The sequence below is a fragment of the Ctenopharyngodon idella genome, chromosome 17 (genome assembly GCF_019924925.1).
Source record: "Ctenopharyngodon idella isolate HZGC_01 chromosome 17, HZGC01, whole genome shotgun sequence".
Taxonomy (NCBI): domain Eukaryota; kingdom Metazoa; phylum Chordata; class Actinopteri; order Cypriniformes; family Xenocyprididae; genus Ctenopharyngodon; species Ctenopharyngodon idella.
Window position 1 is genome coordinate 6,331,997 of NC_067236.1, and position 17,973 is coordinate 6,349,969.

General features: G+C 37.5%; 1 protein-coding gene across 7 annotated transcripts in view; it reads right to left on the bottom strand.

Moving 5' to 3' along the window:
- ltbp1 (latent transforming growth factor beta binding protein 1) overlaps positions 1–17,973 on the bottom strand; it is a 94,970-nt gene that overhangs the window by 45,358 nt on the left and 31,639 nt on the right. For 6 of the 7 annotated variants that reach the window (XM_051867255.1, XM_051867252.1, XM_051867253.1 and 3 more), the window contains exons 5-8: positions 12,992–13,159; positions 6,786–6,989; positions 4,620–4,879; positions 3,475–3,577 (exon numbers count right to left, since the gene is read on the bottom strand). In XM_051867255.1, the coding sequence (XP_051723215.1) occupies positions 3,475–3,577; positions 4,620–4,879; positions 6,786–6,989; positions 12,992–13,159 (735 nt within the window). The remainder of the gene's footprint in view (positions 1–3,474; positions 3,578–4,619; positions 4,880–6,785; positions 6,990–12,991; positions 13,160–17,973) is intronic. The other variant, XM_051867250.1, reaches the window with a different exon arrangement.

Here is a 17,973-nt window from a genome sequence, read left to right on the forward strand (position 1 = left end):
GTTGTGTGGTGATTGTTTTAAGGTTTGTCTCAGGAGAGGCCTTGCGACTGGGAACACATAACAGGAACAGGGTTTACTTCCCTCTCATTCTCATGGGTAATGACCATAATAAATTACATAAATAGAACAAAGAAAGAGAGAGAGTGAGACGGAATGACTCATTTGGAACAGAACAGAATGCCACCGACATTTCCAAGGGTCATATTTTGAGCCTGCTGAACTCCAGACTTGTTTGCATCTTCATTACCCCAACACTTGTGTAACGTTACTGCCATGCACTTCTATTTCCGTTCAGTGCCAGCTGATGTCCTAGTAAGTGCTCGCCTACAGCTGCTGCAAACAGACCTCAGAGACAGTGGTAATGTCACATCAACTTCACACCTCTCATTGCTATATTGAATCGCTCTTCTTCCAAAATTGAGTAAACATCTACGTAACTGAAACGAAAAAGTGTGAGATAAACAAACCACACTTTTCAAGTGAAGCAATAACATTTTAATTGGCATTTAAAGATTGAAACAACAATCCTTAAATATTTCATACACTCATGAACGTTTGTTTTGGTGAGGTCCATAAGGTTTAAATCAGCGATATGTCTGGGAATGCACAGAGTGCAGGGCCGCCCATATATGGGCAGAGAATTTCACAAAAATCTACAGACATACCGTGAAGAGAAAGCGCGGAAGAGAGAGATAGGGGTGGTACACTAACGGTTTTCTGTAGGGACAAACTTCAGAGAAGTGACTAAGCAAGAAGGAATCATGACTGTATGAGTAAATGTGTGTGTGTGTGTGTGTGTGTGTGTGTGTGTGTGTGTGTGTGTGTGTGTGTATGTGAGGAAGCATTACTAAAGCTGGAGTGTGTGCCAGGTGAGTCAGCATGTCAGTAAGTTCAACACAGCATGTGTAACCAGATACCTTACAGCATTCTCTTTCTTTTGCCCACTCATTACGTACTTGCCTTTTCTCTGTGGAATGCATCCCTTCCCTCTCATTCTTGATATTAGGACCATGTGTCTGTTGAGTCACAGCCACTTGGAGGTTTGACATCAAATAGTTTTTAGAGGAACCTCTCATAGTTTCTTTTAGTTAGTGAGAAATCAAGGCTGGGCCTGTTGATGAATCATTGCTTTCCTGCTCTTTTCGGACCGCACTACTGTGGAATACTCTGCACAATCATACTGAAAGTGTGATTCACCACAAATGAGGCCCAGACATACTGATGTTTAATTCTATGTCTCACTCTGAACATACACTAGTTTGTTTCCGTCATTTTCATCATTCAATAAACAGATTAAAATGAAAATGTAAGACATATGCTTGAATTTGTGTGTGAGAGTGAGACAGATGTTTGTGTGTGTGAAGGTAAAACAGATGTTTGAATGAGAGAGAGAGAGACTAACGATTGTGTGAGAATGAGACAGGCATTTTTCAATCAACAATCAACTGCGCTCAGGGTCAATAGTGTATACTTTAAAGGGCTTGCACACTCATTTGTAAGTGGATCAAGAAAAATTAAGTATACCTGAGCCTTGAGGCAGTTTTGTGTGAGGGTGAGACGGGTGTTTTTGCACGTAAGGGTGAGACGGGTGTTTTTGTTTGTAAAAGCGAGAGATATGATTGTTCCTGTGAGATAGGGACATAGGCAGCTGCAGTATTATAAAATGCAGAGTTTAACTGCACAATGGCTGCTAAAAAGGACCACAAAGTCAGCAGTTTTTGTCAGTTTACACTGAAACACAACCCCGGAGTTTTCAAACAAAAACGGGCTCTGCAACGTTTTCAAAAGTAGGGCTGGACGATTAATCGAAAAGTAATTAAAACTGAAATTCAGAACCTCTAACCGACGTAATTTTCCCATGTCGGTTATTTCGTTTTTTTAATCCTGTTAATACTTTCCCCTTAAAAGCATACTACCACGTGTGTAGCCACGTGACTCCGCCACATCGTCAATACGCAGGTGAACGCCGAGTCAACACAGAGACGGCACGCAAGCGGTGAGCCTTGCTTCTTCATTAAACTTTGTCAGTTGTATGTGTTTTAAGGCTTGCCAGTTTGGACATTCAAGCGATTTTAGACCATCGGATGTATATTATTATATCAAGCTACCGTGTTCGCGCAACTGCATTGTGGCACGAACACTCAAACAAACAGTAGCTGCACAAAACGTGAAGATTGCGGGCACTGAGAGGAACGCAGAAACTAGTTACTAGTCAGCGCTGTCCTGTGGTTTATCACTAAAGTAGCTTAGAAACTCAAAACTTATTATAGCATATATTTTTCTACTTTTGAAGTAACTATTTACCCACAGCTTCAAAATTAATAGAGAGACGGTATGACTAATTCACACACGCAATCGCTCTCATTACGTGCTAATTTAACAACGAGCAGAAATCTGTAAGAAATGTGACGAACCATAGATAAAATAACTTCTGAAAGTGAGCTGTTATGTCAGATCACACTTTCAAAAGGAAAAAAATATCCCACCTTTAATAGTCAAGCAAATTTACGGTACAAACCTTGTAAGTGAACTATAAGGGCAAAAAAAAAATCGTTCATTAATCGTAATTGAGGTAAAATGTTCAATTAATCGAGGTTTTGATTTTAGGTCATAATCGTCCAGCCTTATTCAAAAGTCTCTGTTTTCGAGGGTCAAAAACGCCGGAGTAGTGTAAACAACAGGCGTAACCGTGGCAAAAAATATGCGTTTTAAAACAAAAACGCACTAGTGTAAACAGGGCCTGAGACTGATGTTTTTGCATGTGAGGGTGAGATTGTTTTTTTTGTTTGGGAAAGCAAGGCAGATATTTTTCCTGTGTGAGGGTGAGACGGGTGTTTTTGTTTATGACAGTGAGGCAGATGTTTGTCTGTGTGAAAGTGAGACTAGTGTTTTTGCATGTGATGGTGAGACGGGCATTTTTGTTTGTGAAAACGAGAAAGATAATTGTCTCTTTGAGAGTGAGACTGATGTTTTTGCATGTGAGGGTGAGACTGTTTTGTCTGGGAAACAAGGCAGATGTTTGTCTGTGTGAAGGTGAGACGGGTGTTTTTGTTTATGAAAGTGAGGCAGATGTTTGTCTGTGAAAGTGAGACAGGTGTTTTTGCATGTGAGGGTGAGTCTTTTTTGTTTGGGAAAGCAAGGCAGATGTTTGTCTGTGAAGGTGAGACAGGTGTTTTTGTTTCTGTAAGTGAGGCAGATGTTTGTCTTTGTGAGAGTGAGACTGATGTTTTTGCATGTGAGGGTGAGACGGGTGCTTTTGTTTGTGAAAACGAGGCAGATGTTTTCCTGTGTGAGAGTGATACGGGGGTTTTTGTTTCTGAAAGTAAGGCAGATGTTTGTCTGTGTGAAAGTGAGACAGGTTTCTTGCATGTGAAGGTGAGATGGGTGCTTTTGTTTGTAAAAATGAGACAAATAATTGTTTTCTGTGAGAGTATAATGGGTGTTTTTGTTTGTGAGAGTAAGATAGTAGCTTACATGTTTTCTTGGGGCATTTTTGGCATTTGTGGAATCCCCATGATGTGCCCACCGTCCCACAACAGGCATCTTGTTTAGACAGGCCGGGCAGAGCTTTCCCACACTACAACAAAATAAAACACAATCAAGCCCAATAAGTTAACGAAAGAAGGAAAAGGAGAGCGATACTCATTCTAGACCATTCACCACACCCAAAGATATAATTCTGCTCTCACACAGCTCTTGATCCCAGTTCTTTATGATCAACACTCTGATATCTCCCCCCTGACTGAATCCAATCTGCTGAACCAGACACATACCGAACAACAATCTGAGAGACAGCAATAATACACAACTCAAACAACCTGATAACACCCCACTCTCTGCTGACATGAAATGTCGCAAATTAAGTCTGAATGGTTGCAAAAACATCCACTGCACTTTACGATTTGAGAGAGTAAACAAACAAGACTGAGGTGAACTTGATGATAATAACTTGTTAGACTAACAACTGTGGAAGTGGAAGACAACTGGATGTTCTTTTAAGCTGGAGGCAGGTACTGAGTACTCTTGAGATTTCTTTTGTGTTTCATTTGCAGTTCTCTTCTGAAGAGATAGATGTTCCCTTGAGCACCACAATGTTCTGGAGAGAGTCTCATCTCACTATTCATTTTGTCTTTTGCTCTATTTCTTGATTATCCAATGATAGCTGAAATTGAGTTAGTTTAAAAGACATTAAAAGTGAGAGACAGAGAGTAATAGTGGATGATTCACAGCTCACAGCAGCAGCGAGACAGATAGAGAGATAGAGAAAGCTAGAAAAGATATTTTAAAGAATGCTTTTTGTCCATACATTGAAAGTCAATGCAATTCAAAATAACATTGGAGCCCACTGACACCAAAAACTCTGAGACATTTTTCAAAATATCTCCTTTTGAAGAAAGAATAAATAAGAGTCCTGCAGTTTTGGAACAATGTCAGGGTAAGTAAATGATGACATTTTTCATTTTTAGGTGAGAAATCTACACGTGTGTGAAAAGCCTTATGGAAGCAGAGGTGCAGTAAAGATGCAAACCCTTCAAAATCTCATCATCTTCCTCACATAAAATCTTTAGATATTAGTTAAATATGAGTTTATATATTCAAGCACTTATGGTCTCTCTTACCTGCATTCCGGCAGTCTCCTGGAAGCAGCGTCCCAGCTGGCTCTTGGATGTCACCGGCTGGTATTGGAGGTATGTTTGCTGGTTGGGGTAAATGACGCCGCTGTGAGTGTGTCCATGCTGGATGCTCTGGCTGCTGCTGTGGTAGGTGAAGGAGTGGCTGGACTGCGTGTTCTTCACCTGCCCATTACTGTCCACTGGAGACACCTGATGGATCTGGACTGAGGCTTCGGGGGGATGTTTCACATGGACATTTACCAAACCTACAGAAAAGTATCACTTTAAGGGGTACTCAGTACAAGTTCATATGGGTTCAGTACAGGTTTAATACAAGTTAAGCTCAATAGACAGTATTTATTAGGGCTGGGTACTGACACAAATTTCACGATTCGATCCATAGCTTAGCATAGTTCATTGAATCTGATTAGACCGTTAGCATCTCGCTTAAAAATGACCAAAGAGTTTCAATATTTTTCCTATTTAAAACTTGACTCTTCTGTAGTTACATCGTGTACTAAGACCGACGGAAAATGAAAAGTTGCGATTTTCTAGGCCGATATGGCTAGGAACTATACTCTCATTCCGGCGTAATAATCAAGGAACTTTGCTGCCGTACCATGGGTGCAGCAGGCACAATGATATTACGCATCATTACGCCGGAATGAGAGTATAGTTCCTAGCCATATCGACCTAGAAAATCGCAACTTTTCATTTTCATACACGATGTAACTACAGAAGAGTCAAGTTTTAAATAGGAAAAATATTGAAACTCTTTGGTCAGTTTTAAGCGAGATGCTAACGGTCTAATCGGATTCAATGAACTATGCTAAGCTATGCTAAAAGTGGTACCGCCAGACCCGGAGATCGGCTGAATGGATTTGAAAACGGTAAAACTCAACTGTTTAATTCTAGGGGAGTTGGAAAATGAGCCTATTTCCAAAAAAAGAGTGTTCCTTTAAGGGAAAAAAAAAAAACTCTCAACTAATGCTGTAAACTATACATGTTAAAATTAACTGATTTGTACTTACATTACACTCAATAAAAGTTTTTATAATAAACTTATAATACTAACTTTACAATCACAATTATATTTCTAGCCTACTTCAATTTGCAGAATGCTCCTCTCTAGAGTTAATTTTTCTAGCTGACTAACGAGTTTATGTTCACTGTATGGTTTTCCTGAGGTAAACGTGACGTGACATTGTAAGCTGTCTTATTGACGTCTTTCCACAGTTGAAACACTGGTTGAGCGATTACATGAGACATGATATGGATTTCGGTAAGTTGTACCGTATCTTTTAACATACCTTCCTGTTCATTCATGTTTATTTCGCGCTGTAACTGGTATTATAGTGGAGGAGATGATCAGTTCACGTGTGCGTCGCGCTGCTGCTTCTCTTGAACTGAGGTGCTACAGCGATCTGTCACATCACATTAAACACCGCCAAAACGATATTTATTTGTTTAATTTTGTAATAAAATGGACAGAATTTGAAATCTGAGACTTTGTTTCATAACAAAAGTAAAATTGCACAAAGCTTATTGCGATTTATTGGACAGGAGGCGCACTAAAATGTTCCGTTTGTTTATCAACTGAAAATAGATGGTTCGTAAAAATGAGAATCGATTAAAATCGATATTTTTTTTTTTACCCAGCCCTACTATTTATGGTGTAATGTTGATTACCACAAAAAAGAATTTTGTCTCGGTCCTTTTTTTCCTTAAAAAAAAAAAATCGAGGTGAGCATGTAGGCCTACAAGTGAAAGTGAATAGGGACAATTTCTGTAGCAAGCAGAATAGCAGAAATGTCAGAAAATTGTGTATTATTTGATATGTAAAGCTGTTTTAAAATTTTTAGTCATTTTAGAGTTTTAGGGCTAATGGTGTTGTGTTGTCATGGCAAGGTAAACAGTTTGCTTGTGTCTTGTGTCTATAATACTGAAACAATGAGTTTTTAATTTTTATGGATTGGCCCCATTTACTTCCATTATACTTGCCTCACTGTAACCCAGATTGTTGAAAACAAAGGGCAAGTGAAAATTAATTTTTCAGGTAACTCTGAACCCTAAATATTCCTTTAATAACAACAGAGCCATGTATTTCAGAATAATAACAGAAGCCAGATTTAAACTTTTTTACAGGTAAGAACAGAGAAATAAAAGCATTACCCTGGTTTTGTCCAGTGCTGTAGGTGAGAGGTAACGTGTGCGTTGAGTGGACGTGTGTCTTCTGCCCGTTTACGAGAGTATGCTGCCCCTGTTGACCGTTTGGATTTGCCATTTGGCAGAATTTTCCGGTAAAGTTTGGCGGGCACTGGCACTTGTCCCGAGCACTGCATTTTCCTCCATTCATGCAGGGCAAATGGCAAACAACTAAAACACACACAGAAACAGAGCAAAGCATGGTTAATCATAGCTATATTGGTTAACTTTTTTTATTGTTTAGTTTAGTGACAGCTTCCTGTTCAGAGACCCATCACATTTAATTATACACAGATGAACCAACAAAATTATCATCAAACTTTAGTTTTGTCCTGCGTTTGTGGGCTGTTGTGTATGCGCTTAAATACTTCACAGAAAATCTGTTTAGGAACTTTTGTGGTGGCGTGTAATGAGAGTTCTATGACACATTTTTACTAAAACATGCCATTATGGTGGCGGACCATTCTGCCCTGAAACATCTTTAACTTTTTCTCTGCCTGGCTTGCTTTTAGGCATTTTTCACAGTGCTTAAAATCTCACTTGAGCTTTTAGATCACATTGGGCTCAGTAATAATACCAGCAAAATGATGAATGGATTTAATTATTCCACAACTGAGGTAAATAAACGTTTTGGGGCTTGAAATTTTACGGCAATATGTTTGTGGTGTGGTATAGGACATTATTTCAAACATTTAAATGAGGTGAACCTCATTCTCCTGTCATGATATTCTTTAAAAACATTCCCAAACCAAAAGCCACATAATATAATTAACCATCATGAACTAATCACACTAAATGCTCATTAAAACAGCATGGCTGTCCTGACCACCATTCCCACATGGCACAATATGATGTCATTTCCTCTCAAACCGCATATACCTCCTGTGGCCAGACGCACGGTTCATAGTGACTGCAGATACTATAATTCAAGATTAGATGGAGGAAAGACTGCAAATGTGCACACACACTATCTAAATGACAACATAGCATTGTCTTCTATTATTTTTATACACTTTTTTTGCATTTATTAGAGATTTAAAAAGTCGTATTTCATTCATGAAGCATTATTTTATTCATTTTTCCAAATGAGGGCATCCCCAAATGTCCCCAAGCTGAGGTTTTGTCATATTTAACTCTCTTCTGGGGACATTTTTTTCCTTTCAAAGTATAGCTAAACAAACCCACACTCACACACAAACAAATAGATACACATATATTTTCTTCAATACATTGGTGTATTTATATAAATATTTACATGCACTGTGACAAACCATGATTTATACACAACACGCGCACACACACACTTTCATTATTTCTGCTCTAGTGGGAAATCTAGGACTATTCCACAGTGCCTACACTGAACCTCAGGCAATATCTTGACACACTCATGTATCAACATTGAATCACACACACACTCATACACATAAGCACACACGCTTCCCATCCTAGCTAGTGAACAGCACTGCACTACTCTCTCCTGGACAGGAGGAAATAGAGCAGCATGACAGCAAACAAATGAAATGTGGCCGAAATGGTAAGATAACTAGCAGGAGCAGGATGACAGACCACATTAACTTTTACTCTCTGACACGCATAAATGACTGCTCTTACATGGTTCATTTGATAAAAGAGGAATGTATGTGAAGACATACAATCTACTAATATGGCGGTGAGATGATTTTTATTGTCAGAACTGGCAACTACAGAAGTTCTCACACATACACATAAGCAAACACAGCAACTCTCAGATGAGCTGACAGCCAGGAGCAGATCTACCAAGAGGCCGGGCGGAACAGTCTCCAGTAGTTGTTTTCATACTTGCTGAATATCTGATGGAATAGACATGAAAATCCAAATAGGTGCAAATGAATGTTTAAAAAAAAAGAAAGAAAGAAAGAAAAAGAAAACAACAAATATTTCATACTTTTATACTGTATATCACAAATATTTTAATATATTATTGTGCCAACCAACACCAAAATGGAGTTTTTTGTTCCTTTTGTTTTTTTTGTTATTTTTACATAATTCAAATATTCAGATGCTCAATGAAAATTTAATTAAATTTATATTCCACATGTCAGCCAATGTGCCAACCATGCCCACTCACACTGTTTTCATATGATGTTTGATAGCCAGGCAGCAATGGTAATAATTTTTGAATAATGTCTTCACAGATATTTATTCTGTTGCAGTGTCTGTCACAAAACACTACCGTTCAACAGTTTGGTGTCGGTAAGATTTTTGATTTTTGAAAGAAGTCTCTTATGCTGCATTTATTTGATAAAAAACAGTAAATATATTGTCATACCAGTAACCGTTTACATTACACATGCATTTAGTAGACGCTTTTATCCAAAGTGACTTACAGAGAGGAACAAATATAGTATAGTCAAAGCAGTAAATATATAGTCATACTATGAAATATCACTATAATATAAAATAACTGGTTTCTATTTTAATATATTTTAAAATGTAATTTATTCCCGTTTTGACAAATGTGATGACACACACACACACACTTTTATGTCTGCTTTATGGGGACTCTCCATAGACGTAAAGGTTTTTATACTGTACAAACTGTATATTCTATCCCCCTACACTACCCATACCCCTAACCCTACCCATCACAGAAAACATACTGTATTTTTTTAATTAAAAAAAAAAAAACACCATTTAGTATGTTTTTTTTAAGCCATTAGGTTTATGTTGTAATACCCATGTTATTATACACATTTGTGTCCTCATAAACCATATATACAATAACACACACACACTTAAAAACTGGCAAATATTTTTCACAGAAGTGAGAACAAAAAAGCAAGCATTAGAGTTTTATCTTATTGAGATGTCATTAGCCCACCTGGAATACAATTTCATTGGGGAAAAAAGGGCATTCACCCACCCACGGATCCTTAAACAGATGGATTCACATTTTCCTGTAAACCCCAACATCTCTGCTAGTACAGACAGGTTCACTGGCAGCTCCATGGGGATGACTGTCAAAACAGCCAAAACAACTGCGTCCAACAGGTGAGGCATATATACAGAAAACAGTCACAGTTGATGAAAATTCAGTCTGGACTACACTGAGGACGTTCAGAAGTGCAGTGATGCATTCCCATCAGTGCATCATATACACTGCCCTGCCAAAAAAACAAAATAAAAAATTCCCTGTTTGAATTTAAATAGGCAAATACTTGAGAGTCTATGACTAGATCATTATTGCAGTGATTATTATGTTTCTAGCATGTTATATGTTTGACAACAGTTCTTTTAACCCTAATTGATGGAGTGTGTGGCTTTTCATTTCATAAACAACCATGTAGGAAGACACGTCATGGCCATATTCCACAATGTCAAGGTTTATCAGGCTCAAATTGTGAAAGAATGGTTGGGAGGGAGCATGAAGAAGTCATGATTTGAAAGCCTTTGAGATGTCACTCTTGCATTGTCAATACAAGATCTTGAACAAAAATCGATGCACCTCTTGATGGAAATAAATGTTGGGATGTTATTTCCATCAATTTGTGGTCAAGATCTTGTATTGACAATGCAAGAGTCAAGCACTCTCTAAAGTCTACTCCAGCAAATAATCACAGCAAAAATTATCCATCATAGACTCTTAAGTATTTGCCTATTTAAATCCAAACAGTGACTTTTTATCGGCCAGGCGGTATATAAGGAACATGCAGCCACATATCGATCTGCTGTGATAATGCTTTAGTATTTCTATGAGTTTATTGATCTATGTCTGTCAAAACCAAGAGTTGATCAATGATTCACCGGCCTGTATGGCACATTCTCTCTGTGTACATGGAGAAAAAAATACCATGATACAATGTCATTTTGCCAATTTTTATACTTGACCCATATGACAACATGTTGCTATATGTGCAGTTTGACGGTTCATGAGACTTAATGTTTTTTTAATGGTTTATTCAGATTTCTGAATTGTATAATTTTTTTTTTTTTTTTTTTCAAACATTCATGAGAAAACCATCAGACAACAGAAGTCAAATACTTAAATTAGGTACACAACCATTTAAAAGCCTGGAGTCAGAAAGATTTTTATATTTTAAATAAATTAATATTTTTATTCAGCAAGTATGCATTACATTGATCAAGTCACTGTAAAGACTTTTACTTTGTTGCTAAAAAATTATATAAAAAAAAATGTATAAAGTTAAAAATGTATCAAAACAGCATATTAGAATGATTTCTGAAGAATCATGTGACACTGAAGACTGAGTAAAATCCAGCTTTACCATCACAGGAATAAATTTTAATAATTAATTAATTAAAAACTTTCAAAAAAACTTTACTGACCCCAAACTTTTGAATAGTAAAGTATGGGTAAAGTTACATTTAATTATTGCACACTTGCAGATCCGTCAAATTACTGCATGTATTGACAGCTCCTTTCATTTTATCACTCGCCAAAGGTTGTTTATTTGTTGCATAAGCAATCGATTTAGCATCAACACTGAGATACGAAAGGCTGGTTCAGAGTACCGAAGCCCAAATCTTGGTATTGATCCAACCCTAATGAGTGTATGTGCGTGTGTTTCTCCATTATCCATGGTGCTGGAGCTTGGCCTGCGAACTCTCCTCCCAGCTGTGTCTGGATCAGAGCTGACAGAACGCTCTGTGTTCCTTATAAGGACGCACACACTCACCCACTCCAGACGTTCACCTCATTCAGACAAACAGCTTGACGGAGAGAGAGACAGACAGAGAGAATGACATCTTAGCACCACGCACAGCAGCCTCTGCTTATTCAGAGATTAGCCATCCGAACACTTACTCCTCTGAGCTTTCCTGACCCTCTTATATGGAATGCAATTTCAGCTGCTCACCCTGTTGGGCGCAGATTACAAAACCCACTGGTGAAAACAACCTTTAGCTGAATGCTACCCTTGTGTCCACAGAGTAATTGGATTCAAAAGTAAATCTTATGTAACCACTATCTGTATCAATTGTGTCTATTGCTTCATTCTTGACCTTAATGCAAGTCACAAAGTTACTACTTGCTATCATCCACCGATACGGAAACATGAAGAGCACAAGACCAAGAAGTCAATGTACCAAGCTATGTTAGTACTTAGCAAATCTTTTGACTTTACTTAGAAAGAACTACAATATTATTTTATTTATAATTTATATTTTATTTATATTTTAGGATCCCTTCATTCAAAGAGTACTAAGGTATTAATACAGTTATAAATAAACTATATAAGAAACATAGTGATGATAATTCTAAATAGTAATATGAGCTAACTGGCTATTATTTGGATGATTCACTTTAAAATGTCATCTTTACATCAACTGAGTATGCAAAAAAAAAAAAAAAAAAAAGAATCACAAAGTAACTGTCTATAATAAGACACCTGAGTTTGTTTGTCTTCCATAAGTTTTGACAGCTCTGGGGTAATCACAGAGACACTTTCTCAGAGAAAAACTTAATGCGAAATATTCCTATAAATGAAATCTAGATGGAATGTTTAACAAAAGTCATTTGTAAATATAATAGTATGAAACTTTAATGAGAACAAAAATTGTCCTAAACAAAAATTAATGAGAAGTTAACAGAGAAAGTAACACAGACTCTAGCAAGGCAAAATCAAATTCTTTCCAAGTAACCCTGTTTGGGAATGACTGGACTACACAACTGAGAAATGTGCGAAGAACCCAGACTGCTCTGTCTCCATTCAGTAAAGGAAAGTAAACTGGCTGAACCGGAGGGCAGAAGACATTCTGCTGTGTCATAACCACATGCTCTTGAGCCATTCTGAGCCCTTATTGTGAAATATTACTGCTGTAAATGAAGCGAGAAGAACTAAAGTCAAATAATGTAGGTTTTTCAGACACAATCTAAAGCATCTTAAACTTTTCCACAATATCTGCCAGGCAAGTAAAAACTCCCCACCGAACAGCGACTAGAAACACATCCAAACATCAGCCATAATTATAGACTTGTCTGAGGCTGGACATGATGTAACAGGCCCGCGGCCAGCTGTTCTCTGTTCAGTATACAGCAAACGCAAGCTTACACACATACATTCAACAAAGTCCAGTTGCCAACGAAGGAATTAGATGCTCTACAAACACCTGGATGAATGAAAACTTCACACTTTTCCCACAATACACTGAGAAAAGGCGGCGATGCCACTCACCGACTCTGAAGTTGGGGGCGGTGAGTGTGTCCGTAGCGTGCCCGTTCTCACTGATGATAGTGGTGGTGTTGCCCTTCTGACAGCTGTTCTGACAGCGGCCATTGGTGCAGGTCATCTTGCAGATAGTTGGGGTGAAGACCACCTTGATCCGGCCGGTGTGGTTCCCTACTGCAGCCCAGCAGAGCAGAGACATCAACAGAGAAAAGAGAAAAAACTCCATCAGTCTGGACGGCATGGTTTTCATAAACAACTCAGAACGACTCTCTTTCACTTTTGTAGGCAGTGTCTGGCAGATCGGCTCAGGAGTTCAGCTTTAAGAAAGTGAAACGAGAGAGGGAGCGAGAGGGAGAGAGGCTGGAGAAAGTCTTTCTGTTGTCTTGTCTTTTCTTAGTCTCCTGTACGTGTTCCCCTGTGACTGTCTGATTCCTTTTTCGTCCATTCCCTCCTTTTCTCTGTCCTTGGTCCAATATCTCAGTCTCTGGAACATGAGGAGGTGACTGGTGAAAAAAAAACAGGAGCAAAAGAGCGAGAGAGAGAGAGAGAGAGAGAGAGCGAGAGAGGCCAGCAAACAACTCTGGGATCAGACCCAGTTCTTCTTGAAGGATTTGGACAAAGTGGCCACAACTCCAAGCCTTATACAGAGACGAAAGGAGGAATGTCGGCTTTTCCCAACTAACTTCTGATCCTTTCCTTTCTAACTAAGGTTACCACTACTGATTGAAAATATTAATATTATGAAATATATTATTGTCATATAAATATATATAAATATAAAAAAAAAATATATATATATATATATATATATACACACACACTTTTTAATATATTTTTAAATTCACCTCTCCATCTCTTAACAGCATAAACAGACTTTCATATCTCTATCTGAAAAATGCAGGGAAAACAAATTTTCCTAAATAGTCTGTCCTGAATCCTTTTAATGTAAACTATGTCACTTCCACCTGCAAAAGTACATGTGAAAAAAAGTAAGTATGTACTTTAAACTACAGTCTGATAAACTGCTGGCATCACTGTCTCACTGAAAATTTTCCAGTCAGGTATCTATCTGCAGACATTTATGGCCTGTTTTTTGCTTGATTTACCAGCCTGATTTTCTGTCTGCTTCCCATTTCTATTGTTTCTTCCTCTCTATCCCTTCCACTATCATTCATCCTCCATCTATCCATCCAAAATGGCATCTTGTTAAAGAATTATTTCACTGAAAAATAATAATTTGAACTACAAAAAATACTTTATATGATTGGCTGTCATGTCGTTCCAAATCAATGAAAATAAAATATAAAAACATAATAAAAAAAAGTTTCATATCAGAAACGTCTTATAAAAGTAGTCCATACAGTTTGTCCACTATGTCTTCTGAAGTCATATGACAGCTTTGATTGAAATTTGAATGTAATTTGGATTAGTGTGATTGTCTTTCGGAGTCACTCCAGATTCACGTACTGTAGATGTAAGTCTCCCTCCCCCTCCATCTGTTATGTAAAGCAAATCCACTAGAAGCTAACATGTAACCTTTCCTCAAAGATCAAACAATGTCTCCACAGATATCCGTCAAATGACACTAACACACACACCTAAAGCTGTTATGAAGTGAGAGAGTAAGGTAAATTGAGGAAAGCACACTGAGAGTATACAGCAACAGTGAGAAGTAGACAACAGGAGACGAATGGCTTTACCAGAGCACCACACACACACACACACACACACACACACACACACACACACACACACACACACACACAGAGGGCTGCTGACAGGCCGTCTCTCGTGTGGGACAGACCTCACCAGGTGCCAGACGCCTAAGACACTGAGAAACTAGTTAGTCTGATACATCTACCTTTAACCACACACACATGTTTACTTGTCAAATCTAAATTACCATAGGAAATAGCATAGACTTGTTTTGCTTTTATATAAAACTACTTATAAAATCCCAGGTTTGATGCTAGGATTTCAGCCCTCTACCTGAACATGAGCTGATTTGGCTTCGAGGAATATTTCTTTCCTTTCATGCAGAAGATAACAGATCTTGCTTTTTTTTCTTTTCTTTTTTTTAATAAATTAATATATCACCTGTTTCATCATTAGTATCTGACAAACTAATTCAAATGTTAACACTTTAGTCTTTTTGGATGATTCATTAAAAGGAATTGATCAAAAGAGTAATTTGCTCAGGAATCAGATAACTCTAATTGCTTGTTTTTTGACTGGTCTGCAAAATATGACTTTTTGTAAGAATTGAAATCAATCAAATTAAGACTGTGATTAATTAGAAGATCAATATTTTTTACCATACCCTACTTGTATGTCTACTCCTAACAGATTGTGCTAGTTTGCATCAACTTATCTATTCATTACTTTTACCTTTGAAGATGTACCCGAATGTACGTTTTTGTCAGATTTAGCTTGAATTGAATGTAATGATATAAAAATAGCATGTATTGCAAATATCAAGATCTCTGTTCAGATTGTAGATCTAATTCATCCCCCCTCTCTCCTTCAGTCCATCAACCTATAAATTCAATCAAAACTACAAAAGTAACCTGAGGTCAACAGGAAATCAGTCAGATGCTTGTCTCTTATGACCTTCAGACTAATGTAATGTAATATGTAAAGGTCTGTCTCCTCTGAGTGAACTCGGTCACTTCTGTATGATTCGACATCCAGTCAGAGTGTGGTTTGGCTGAGTTTCAAAGCAGTGAGAAATGGCATGTCAGACCACAACACCGTGCAAAAACAGTTACCCAATACCCCACGGGCTCCTCCTAGCATTAGTATTACAGCAGAGCTCTGGCTGTATTTGCCTGAGTTGTGTAATGCTGCCAGTCTGCAGGACAGGAAGAGGGATAATAGATGTCATGCTACAAATTAGTTCTGCCGCCCCACTGTCCCCTCATTCACATGCAGGACTACTGTATCTAATCGTCTCACCTGCCTCCTAAGAGCACTTCCCTCAATGACCGTTTATCGTAAAGCTCTGTCATTTAATTTTCCCCCTGTCTCTCTCTTTTCTCCGGTTCTTGCCTTCCCTTATGGCTGGGCTTTTATCTAAAATTACCCAGAGAAAATGAGGCTAATAACTCACTTTAGACAGTGCAGCGCACAAGGCAATGCTTAAGTCTTTATATGATTTCGACCAGAGGATCCGCTTGAAAAAAACCAATGAGGCCATAACTTAAGGGCCGACCTGCAGCAATACAAAATTACAATAAATGAGACTACAGCAGAAGTGAGCGAGAGAAAGGAAGTGAGAAAGTGGGGTCTAAAACGCACATGACTGTGGTTGTGAACCATCTCACCACTAATTTGTACTGTGGATTCCCACACCTTTTGATCAATGAATTTCCTTAGCTTTTCATTGACATTTCAATTTCCCTGTTGTTTGTGATGTGTAAAGATGTTTTAAAATCATTTTATAGACGTAGTAACCGCAAAGAGCAATTCTAGACTAGATTAGCTTGAAAAAAAGCTTGACTTATTATAGAAATTTCCATGACTTTTCAATATTTCATAAATTTCCATGACTCTTCCATTCTTGGAAATCACAGTTTTAATATTCGTCTTTAATATTGATGACTGTGGGAGATCTGTTTCATCATCGCCTTCAACTCTACTACAGCTGTATAACAAAATCGTACTGTCATCTCACAGCATTACCGACGGAGAACTAAACGTTTCTAAGCGAGTCAGACATGCTGTCACTCTCCTCATGGAATGTTCCACAGTGTGTGTGATCTATCATTCCGTCAAACACCCGGGGCTTCATGCAGAGTCAGCGAGACTTGTTGAAAAATAAAAACTGATACATGAAATAACATTTTGAGATGCTGATGTCACTAGATCTTAAATTTCTCCAACAGAAGGTGATGCTTTGGGATTGCATCAACATGTCAAAATTATAGAGAGTGGCAGCCAAGACATACACTACCGTTCAAAACTGAGGTTGGCAAGACATTTTTGCTCTCCGAGGCTGGATTTATTAAAAAATAACTGTTTTGTATTTGAATATATTTTAAAATGTAATTTATACCTGTGATGGCAAAGCTGAATTTTCAGCAGTCTTCAGTTCCACATAATCCTTCAGAAATCATTAAAATACACTGATTTGGCGCTCAAGGAACATTTATTATTATTATCAATGTTGATAAGAGTTGTGCTGCTTAATGCTTTTGTGGAAACTGTGATATATTTTTTCAGGATTCTGTGATAAATAAAAAAGGACATAAGCTACTTTTGTTACATAATAAATGTCTTTACTGTCTCTTTTGGTCAATTTAATGCATCCTTGCTAAATAAAAGTATCAATTTATTTTAAAAAATCGTACTTAGCCCAAACTTTTGAACAGAATGGTAGATGTCAAAAAGAGGTATGAATGCCACTCAAACCTCAATCTAAACAAAATGATGCTATTGCATTTTGTGACCTAACCTCACCATTCAATCATGAACAATCTCAACAACTACTCTAAATGTCATATATAATTTTTAAGTTTCTTTGGAAGTTAAAGCTGTATTTAGAGTCACTGTTATAAAAATACTGTAAGTTATAAAGATTTTACCATTGTAAGGGGTTTTTCTTAAGCACAATGTGAAGTGAGCATCTTTGATTCCCTCTTAACAAAAAAAAAAAAAGAAGTGCTTACTGTTTTTATAAAAGTGTTAAAAGCAATAATTCGTTATATATTCATTAATAATAGTAATAATCAGTATAAATAATTCAGTAACACTTTATTTTACAGTGTCCTTGTTACATATGTTACATGTACTTACCATAGTAATAACAGCAAATTATGCATAATTACATGCAACCAACCCTCAACCAAATCCTAATCCTACCCTAACCTTATAGTAAGTACATGTTGTTAATTAATATTACTCAGTACTTAAATATATAATTACACTGTAACAATTACACCTTAAAATAAAGTGTAACCAATAATTCTTCTATCGAGTAAATACACTGC